Consider the following 10685-nt stretch of genomic DNA (forward strand, 5'->3'; position numbering starts at 1 on the left):
TTTGGGTACTGGAAAAGTCTGTATCAGGTTTCTACTGATAGTTGTTGGAGAGACAGAGCAGGGGTAAAGTTTTTATTTTTTTATTTTTTTATTTTTTTTATAACAGCCGCAGGGGTGAAGTTGGGAAACTGCACTCAGCCAAGTTTTTGGCATAAAGTGTATTATGAGGAGTGAGGACTTTACATCCCTTTCACAACATCCAAACACCTCGTGTGAACTATTTACAGGTAAATAGTTTACATAAGTGAGTACCCACATCAAAATGGAAGTACTTAGAAAACTAGAAACCACTGTGCCCAAAATTAGAATTCAATGCACGTGCTTCATGCTTTTTCTTTTTACAGAAAGGGTAAAAATTATTAATAATGAGATAATGCTACACATTTCATAAGAAAACAAACTGTTGAACTTGTTGAAGAAATAAAAATCTATAGAAAGGCTATCACCAATCAAGCATTAACGTCCACATGGTAAAGATGAGGTGCTAAAAGGTGCAAACAATCACAACCCAAATATATGATCATTTGAACTAAAGATGGTGCTGTTAAATTGCCTTGTATTCAAATCTCCACCATCTAAAGTGGGACCAAACCGATCAAGCCACTGGGTTGGGTTAGGGTTTTCAGTCTCCTCCACCCAATCCGAAGTCATATCTACGTCCTCAACAATAATAGGATCAATGTCCGCAGGCTTTCCTTTCACACGGTTTGCCAACTTGAGATTGTAACTTATGTATAGAAGGTCATTCAATGTCTCTTTATCCAGCCTATTGCGCTTTTCAGAGTGAATCTGCTGAAAGGTGCTCCAGTTCCTCTCAAAAGTAGAAGCGCTGCAAACTTGGCTAAGTATTCTAATAGCAACCCGTTGCAACCCCGGCGCTGAATCGCCATATTCATCCCACCATATCCCTACATGTTTAAATTGCAGTATCTTAAGAATTTCATCAGAAATATTAAGAACAAGGAATGTTAGTAAAGACACACACGCCATAAGGCACGTGTACAAAATCCAGGCAGCTCATCTGGCAGCTCAACATATATGGGCTATGCTTAAAAACCACAAAGTCGACCAACAGTATTTGTTCAAGTGCATGAACCGTTGGTCAATGTTCACCATTTTCCCACTAAAGGGTTACAACCATCCAATTGGTGTGATTATTTATGGTGGTGCCCGCAGATTGACTGGTCCAGATTATGCATGTGTACCACATGTGCCATTGAGTGGAATGTGGCAAGTGGGGGTGATGATTGAATGTGACATGGCAATCATCATTGAGAACATAGTACCTGAATCTACATTACATACCTGGTGGGATTGTGTTACGGGACTCCCTAGCTATGCTACAGCCAAACATCCCTTGTGCTTTTTTAAATGCAAAGATCTGTCCAGTAATGTCATGTCTCAATTCCGGCGTTGGCAGTAGCTTTTCCAGAACGGTAAGGAACTCTTCCTTTATGTGTGCAAGGAATTTACTATCCTGATTGTATTGGATACTGGGATTCAAAAATGCCGCTGCGGAATGGAGAGGTAAGTGGAGCTCATTCCGCCACCTCCCGTCAACTATGTCCAAGAACAACTTGCACTTGTTCTCATCCATTATGTAGTATGTCCTGATAGATTCCTTGGCCTTGGTCATAGATTCATAAATTGATCCGACAGCCGGCTTTCCTCCAGCAACATCCCTCAGTACTTTTAGTAAAGGCTCCGAAACAGCTACTATTTCTTCAACAACTCTCCAGAAATTGTTATCCTCAAGGATGTCGATACAAGATATGCTTTGAGTTTTGTTGGCATATGAGGAAGATGAATATTCCGGACTATTGAACATGTGCCGTAACCTCGACCTATTCCTCAACAATGACTGCAAGGAGAGGAAGTTGGAAGCAGCCTTTGTAATACTTGTGCGGACAACTTCTTGTCCCCCTGTGAATTTTCTCATTAGATCAAGTATCCACATGTGATTGTAAATGAACCTGGAAACAGATTGTGCTTGTGAGATGCATCTGTGCACCCAATCAATCTTGCAAAAATCTTCCAAGATCAAATTCAAGCAATGAGAAGCACAAGGTGACCAGAAGATCGTACTGTAGTTCTGCAAGATGTGATTTCCTACACCAACATAGTTCAAGGCATTATCTGTGATTACTTGAACAACATTTTCCGGGCCACAATCTTGAATAACTGAGTCGAATAAGTCAGACAGGCATTTCGTGTTCTTGAAGTACATAGATGCATCAACGGATTTGTGGAAAAAGGTTCCAGAAGGTGATGAAACCAAGAAGTTTATTAAGGCCCTCGATTTATTATCAGTCCATGTATCTGCAATGATCGTACAACCTGTTATCGACCATTCTTTCTCCATTTCCCTTGATTGCAGAATGACTTCAGATTTAATTCTTTGCAACCACGTGGTCCTCAAAGCTTCCGATGAAGGGCCCCTGAAACCTTGGCCACACTTTGAGACCGCCTCTATCATCTGCTGATAGGAAGAAGACCGTGCGGCACTGGAATCCAACTTATTTTCGAAGAAGAATAGAGCAATGCTTCTCTCCGCACTTTCTCTATCAGATGAAGGCTGGGGCACAACTGTTGGGCCAGACGGAAAAATTTTCATAATTGGAGGTGTCATCTCTATGGATGTAAGAGCTTTAATAGCTGAAATATTTCCTGGAGATTTGGATTCAGCTAATCGTTGTTTTTTAGCACTAGCGGCTTCTTTACCTTCCTCCTTCATTGCTATTATAGCTCTCACCTTGTCAGTAACATCATCTCTTACTTTGCTACACGGATGAACGCCTTTACTTGGTAATCGAGATAGATGATGCTTCAACCTACTGATCCCCCCATTCAAAATTCTAAGGCAAAATTTGCATTTGACCTTGTTTCCTTCTAACTTCTCGGCATATTCCCAACACACGTCCTTCTCTCGAACCACTGTAAAAGGATAATCGACATTACAAAATAAAGCCATTTGTAGTTCCAAAGTAACTAGGTTCCTTGGGATGCTTTTCATGATTAATCCAGCTCAAGAAAACGAAATGAAAAATGTGGGCACGATTTAAGATGTAATGATCTTTCCCTATATGGAGTTACTAGATATGGTGTATGCACTCATTCATCGCACATGTGGGGCATATGTATAGTACAAAACCCATCCAAATAATGGACCACACTGTAAATGGGAGATAGCCCCAACATCAGATTGATTGGGCAATCCTAACTCTGGTTAATGGACATTTGATTATTCATACAGGTGCATCTCCACACTGGGGTGGGGTGGCCCATGAGGTGGATGCAGGATGGCCACGGGGTGGGGCCCACTGTGGGACCTGTGAGATGCGGAGTAGCCCACGGGGAAGTCTTGGTCTGGTTGCATGGGAGGGCCAGGATAAAGGGATATTCCGGTGCTTCCCCAACAGCTCTAGCGCTTTTGGTGCATTGGCTAGTACTCCCTGCATCAAGTGGTACCAAAGCAGGAGACCAATATTTGAGTCTCCTTACCGGTGTGGGTGGATGATGCAGGTGCATCTCCAACTCTGGAGTTTTCGGTGCGTTGGCCAGTACTCCCTGCATCAATTGTTGACTACTTTTCATTTTAACTATTCACTAGATGCCAACTAATCAGTGAATTAGGATCAATCCCATTCAGTGTAATTTTCAGGTTAGACCCATCTAAACATGTCCGTAGATTGGACAGCTGGATTGAACTAAATGCCATGTCTGCAGAGGCTGTGTGGATGCATACTGCCAAAGTATCAATGCTTTCTCTTTTGTATGCACATGAATGTTTAAAATTCAGAGAAATATGGATTGAAGCTCACTCCTGAAAGACGTTTATTCTGTTCTCCCCGACTAAAGAATAGTTGTCAACTCATGCTTCTTGTGCCATGAATATGCGAAACTGCATAATGCATAACCAAAAAAAAAAAGAAGGTATGTTTGAGAAACTTACTAACGAACAATATAGGAACTGTATTCTCTTCATGTATATGCCTCAACATAAACATTGTATAATGATTTGTTCGGGGAAAGTATATCGATGATAAATTGAATTAATAGTAGATAGAGATATGCCAGTGCTATTTGTATGAAGAGAGATTGAAGATGTGATCCACAGATCACCTACCAACTTATCACTCGTGTTCTAGATCCAGGCCTGTCATCAGGTTAGACCCACCATCAACATGCCCTGGCCCACAAATCAGGAGTGCTTCACCTGATAAACAGCCCAAAGTGCCAAGTTCCCACGCATACATGAGTCGCCTCTCCAATCTCTCCTCACACAAGTCGCCTTCTTTTAGTAGAAATATGAACAACATAAGGTCTGTAAGCAAACTGGTGTTATCAAAATCCTAGAGTACACACTCAACATGAATCCCACAGGAACAATTCACGACAAATTCTAGGGGATGTTTAGATGGAGAAAAACTAAATGGATACGGAATGCGACCTGGAATCATCAGGAAATGGAAATCCTTGGATTTTGATTTTCCTTCTCTTGTTTGTTTCGGATTTTAAGTGGCAACCAAACAGGGCCTAAGGCTAGTTGGGCAACGATACATTGGAGAGGCTATCCGCAGCACACACACCGCTAGGCCAAGGTACAATGCTAGGATGAGAGATTGTACGGTACATTCAGGTTTTCAGTTTGTACAAGTGGTGCTGATGATTTAGTGATCCAAAACATTGATAAGATGGGACCCACCGACACCATGGACATGCACCATAAAACCCTAAAATTGGAAGATCCAAGCTAAAGAAATTTGAACTTCTAGTGATTGAATGGGAACCTTTGCTGGAATTTCCTAACAACAAAAGGTTTAGGATGCTTTCATCAAGGGATTGTTGGTGCATCAACCATTCACAGTACAGCCCATCACATCTACGGCTCAGATGCGTGCTCGTACAAATTGACAGCCCAAATTGTAATACGCAATCGCACGGCCCAAACCACTCATCAGATGGCTGCTGCCTTGATCACGCAGTGGCCCCAAAAATCATGCCGGTCTGCACATCAGGCGTGCCGCACGCGTGTCAAATTCAGGCGGTCGGTCATCCCTCCCAGCCCATGTTCACGGCAAGCCCCACCCAACGTCTGGCCCGGACCTCGCACGCACTAGGCAGTTTCGCGCGTGTGCGGCGAATCACCCCATAGCACGGTCATGCCTCATCCATGGATTCATAGTAAAAGGATTGAGAAGCGTTGGGAGAGAGGAAGAGTCTTATTTCAAATATTTGAATATTACAACGGCCTTTTTTCGTTCGTTTTCCAAATTGGAATTGAAATATATTACATTTTCTCATATCGAAATATATAAAAATAATTTCAGGAGAGATCGAAGTAAATGAAATGTTTATAAAACTTGCCTGAAAATTTGAGATTCTGAATGTGATAACGGTTTTTTCAACAGAGAAAAATCCGATTTATCGCGAAGCCATTTTCCAAAGACGGTATCGCGATATATCGCTCTAGGGTTTCTTTTCCTCTCTCTCTCTCTCCCTACCGTTTCTCTGCTTCTCCCGTCTTCCTCTTTATTTTTCCTTGGATTTGGGAATCGCGAGATTTAGACGATATTTTGATACACGTGTGACAGTGGATTCGAGTCCTGCAACACCTGTTACTGGGAGTTTCTGTAACGCAAAGCTTTTTTGGGCCCATAGAGATGGCCTTGTAAATCCATTCCGTCCATCAGTTTCTAAAGACTTTTTTATAATGATATAAAAAAAAATTAGATAGATCAAAAATTTTATTGGGCCACACGGTAAGAATAAGTAGAGAGTAAACGTTCACCATTGGAACTATTTTGAATCCACAGAAGTTTTGGATCAGGATGATATTCGTTTCTTCCCTTAATCCTAGTTGTAATTCATAGGTTGAATGGGATATATACCTCACGGTGGGACCAGGAAAAGTTTCAGTGGTGGACATTTCAATGCGTACTGCTGCCTGTGGTCCATTTGATTATCGCCCTTGCCCCACGGAGCTCTGTGTTACACGAACTTTGTGAAACAGGTGTCGGAGGAAGCTGGCGTCCGTGCAAATGTGTTGGACGCAAATTGCATGCTAACACTGCCAGTGGTGCTCTGTAGGACCGACCATGATTTAGGTGTTTTATCCAAGTCGTACATCGATTTTCTCAGCTCATTTTAGGCTATGAGACCAAAAAGTATGCAGATCCAAATCTCAAGTGGACCACACTACAGGAAACAATGGTGACTAAACGCTCACCATTAAAAACTTCCCGGAGGCAAAGTTTAGGATCGTGTTTGTGTTTTCCCTTCATCCAGGTCCCGTGACCTAATCAACAGGTTGGATGGGAAATGAAAATTACAATGGGCTCTTGGAAGTTTTTAATGGTGTTCATTCAATCACCATTATTTTTATGTGGTTTGGTCGACATGAGATTTGGATCTTCCTAATTTTTGGGGTCATGGCCTAAAATAATGATCCAAAGATGGATGGACGGTGTGGATAGAACACAGCCATTATTGTGGTCCCTCAGAGCACCATCCATTAGCCACGTCGCTACTGGCAGTGTCAGCCCGCAACCTGGGCCCGTGCAATGCGCATTCCAATGTTGGATGGGGACGCGGATTGCGTCCTACCCCTGCCCGGACGGTAATCCGTCCGGGCAGGGTTCTGTGGGGCCCAAAGTGATGTAAGTATTTTATCCACGCCGTTAATCGTTTTTCTCAGATCATTTTAAATTATGATGAAAAATATTAGGCAGCTACAAATCTTAAGTGGACCACAAAGTGTGGATTGAACTTCCACCATTAAAAAATTATTGGGAGCTAGAGAAGTTTAGGATCAAGTTTATATTTGTGTTTTCACTTCATCCACCTCTAATAGGTTGGATGGTAAAAAAACATTACAGTGGCCCTCATAAAGGTTTCAACGGTGGGTGTCATTATCACTGAAGCTTCCTTTGGTGTGGTCCACTGGAGTTGTGGACATGCCTCGTTCTTTGAATCATAATTTAAAATGGTCTAATAAAAGCGATTAACGGCGTGGATATAACACTTACATCACTTTGGGCCCCACAGACCCCTGCCCGGACGGTAATCGACGCAATCCGCGTCCGTTGGATTGTACAAGCGACTCGCGCGAAGGTAGACTTTGATTCAAAAGGAGATTCGCGGAACGCCTGGATCTCGACAGATGTACGATATCCGATCCATTCATCCGAACGTGTTTGAGTAAAATGGATTGCAAGAGACAAAATGCCCGACAGGCTAAGCTCAATGGACACTTGCGGTAAATCTGTACGTATTTCTACTTTCTAGGTCGGCAATGTAGCCTTTGGATCTGGCGTCAAGATCAAGTGATCCAAACCATTGATATGGTGAACCTCACATTTGGTGGATAAGTTGCTATTGTAGTCTTCTTCAACATTGGAAGATCCTATAGGTATTCTACTACATAAAGGTTTAAAACAAAAGAGTTAGATTAATTAGAGGATTGAAATATTCAAATTGGAAGGAAATTTTTTAGATATCTCTCATCCAAGGTGAGGCCGGTCATATAAACGGTTTTGATGATTACAACGTTAGCTTAGATTCAGCAGCTACGGTCCCGACGTAACAAATAGCAATAGGTTGAGATGTACCGAAGAGAAGGGAGTTAATATCGAGAAGTGGCCGAGTCTTGAATTCCAAAATCCCTCCTTTCTGTTCCTTCTCAATTTCAAGTGAAATGAAAGTGAACGCAATTTCCCCCGTTTCTTTACAGCAGATATCATGGTTTGATTTCACACGAGGTCCGACTGGACACGTGCCTCCTGTATATAACATCTGTACCATTGATCTGATTAGCCGCATACATGGACCATACCCCAAAAGATCCGGCCTATTAGATAAACCACCGTTAGCACCCTCCAACTAACCCGAGAGTAGGGACATGGACGGTCTATGGTGGTGGCCGCTGATTAACGGTCCAGCTCTTCAACCCGGAAGCGGATTGCGTCCTGCCTCGGCGGGACAGAAATCGGTCCAGGCAGGGGCTGTGTGGGGCCCTACGTGATTTATGGGAATTATCCACGCCGTTCATCCATTTTTTTCAAATCATTTTATGATAAGAGCCTAAAAATGAGTAAGATTCAAGACACAAGTGGACTACACCACAGGAAGCAGCGGTAATAATGACGCTTAATGTTTGAGTAGGGCACTCCCTCACACGTGAAAATGAGGCACACGTGCAAGATCAACGCACTTCCACATGTGATCCCAGCAACGTTAGATGTTACATCTAAAAGACAAGGTCCATCGGATCATCGTGTGAGCCCCACCTGTAAAAAAAACAACCAACAGTCCAAGTTCTCCGTACCAATGTCACTCACCTAATGATCATCTCGCCCTGATTTTAGAAGAATGGCATTTACACGGCGAGGATGGCTTAACGTGGAACACCTTTTGTCTCATAGAACACTGGGCCGAATTTATCATATTGCAAACCAGAATTCGTACATGTGGGCCCCCTCTCCATGATCCACAACGTTCAACTAATGGCTAGCACGGGTGTGTGGCCGACCGAAAATCTCCTCCGTGGAGCAATCCTAACAATTAGATCAGCAGACCTTTCCCAAATTCTCTTTGAAGATCGTCTTCCTTAGGTACGGGAATTGGCTGGCCCAGGCCTGGATCTTGTACTGCAGGCCCAGGTTCGGGCTTGGGGCTATTTAACTTTCTGATTTTGATGGACCCAAGCCCGGCCCATTGCCAACGTTAGTCTTATTGAGGTTGCCATGGTATCATCCGCCATCTAATGATGGACCAATAGGTTAGACCGACGCGGCTTCGGTGGTTCCAGGACTGGGGACCCACTGGGATGTATGTGTTTTATATCCACACCGTCAATCCGTTTTACCAGCTTGTTTTAGGGTAAAAAGTCAAAAAGGAAGTAGATCCAAATATCAGTTGAACCACACCACATGAAATAGTGATGATTGAACTCCCATCATTAAAAACTCCCCAAGGCCCGCCGTAATGTTTATTTTACATCCAACCCGTTGATAAAGTCACACAAACTTAGATGAAGGGAAAAGTTAAATATCAGCTTGCGTAGACAAGTGTCCACTGATGGGGAAAGATGGACGGATGCACGTTCCAGATCATCATAGAATGCAGCAATCATCTATACACATAAATTTTCATGCGTTGGCCAATACACAGCGGAACCAACTGATGAGCCCAATCATTTTGCCATTGACTATAACCCGCGAAATAAACAGTCCAGATCGTCGCACACATGGTCACTCACGTACGCGGTAGTTGGCGTGTGGCTGGGAATGTTTTACGTCTCCGTGGACAGCTAACTTACCGTCCATCAAATCCGCTGAAAGCGAACCCCACCTCGAAGACATCTGGAAGCCAAAAAACAGCCATCCATTCATCAGGTGGGCCACACTGGAAAATATATGACAAAAAGGTTAAATAATTCTATTTTTTTTTATCAGAGACAGGTTTCGATCCTGTGACCTGTGGGTTATGGGCCCACCACGCTTCCGCTGCGCCCCTCTGATGTGTTGAGAAGTTGTCCAAAAATTAAATATTTGTACAGAATACTAACTCTGCTAGAACGTATGACTTGTATGTGAACCTTTGCTGCAGTTTACTTCTTAACCATCCATCTTTTATGTTGCAAATCGAAAGGTTAACATTATTATGCTAAGGAATTTTCTTAACATGGTCCATCCATGATAGGAAACAACAGATCAATGGACTGGATTATTGAACCATATGCCCCACTTGTCAAAAATTGGAAAACCATGTGTGTACCTTGGATCATGAGGGTTAGGAAGCATCCCCTCGATCAGATCCCCAGCATTTTGCAGTGATGCAATACATATCATCCCAATACTGTGATAGTTACCATACAAAAGACTCCTACAGCCGTTGGATGAGTGTAGTCTAGGCGGGGAATCTCAGAAAAATCGAATTTGAAAATTTTGCCCACCATAATTTACGCGGCTGCATTTGGATGCTTAATTGAATGGAAATTGCAATAGGGTAATTCAAAGTCATTTTGGAAAATGGCAGCGACCCTTCAACCAAACATTTAGGCATGGTTTTGACAAGCAATCTTGACCCTCCAAATCACTGACACAATTGTGTATGGAGCATGACAAAAGACTAAAGACTATGAAAATGGCAGCAACCACAAGTAGAGGTGGGCATCGAGTCGAGTCAGACCGGATTGGGTCCAACTCGACTCGATCCGATTTTTCAAAAACCTGACTCGAATTCGATCCGATCCGGGACCAAGTCTGATAGAGCTGACTCGATCCGATCCGAATCCTTGCTGGCCTCACCCGAACTGAGTCCAACTCAGTCTGAGAAACTAAATCGAGTCGGATCGAGTTGAGTCTAAGGAGAGAGAGGAAGAGAAATGAGGAGAGAAAGAAGGAGATGTGGGAAACCAAGAGAGAAGGAAGGAGAGGAGGGAAAGCGGGAGAGAAAGAGGGAGAGAAATGAGGAGATGAGTGTGTGCGGCGCCTCCTTCAAGTTGAGAAAGAGGGGTTAGGGTTCGTTTGGATTTCGGATCGGATCAGTCCGGATTGACAACGATCCGAACTCGATCCGATGTACGATCGAATCTAAGTGGTCCTACTCGATTCGATCCAGGCCTTTGGTTCGGTTCGGATCGGGTTGGATCCACCGGATCGAGTCGGATTTTGCCCAACTCT

General features: G+C 43.2%; 1 protein-coding gene across 1 annotated transcript; it reads right to left on the minus strand.

The window, feature by feature from the left end:
• Nucleotides 1-272: 272 nt before the first annotated feature.
• Nucleotides 273-4365, minus strand: LOC131241284 (uncharacterized). Its single transcript, XM_058240066.1, has 4 exons — nt 4127-4365; nt 3822-3901; nt 1306-2934; nt 273-908 (listed from the first exon to the last, which is right to left on the minus strand). Coding segments are annotated over exons 2-4 (2037 nt in total). The 5' UTR covers nt 3823-3901; nt 4127-4365; the 3' UTR covers nt 273-501.
• Between the last annotated feature and the right edge of the window lie 6320 nt (nt 4366-10685).

The sequence above is a fragment of the Magnolia sinica genome, chromosome 3, assembly GCF_029962835.1.
Source record: "Magnolia sinica isolate HGM2019 chromosome 3, MsV1, whole genome shotgun sequence".
Lineage (NCBI taxonomy): Eukaryota > Viridiplantae > Streptophyta > Magnoliopsida > Magnoliales > Magnoliaceae > Magnolia > Magnolia sinica.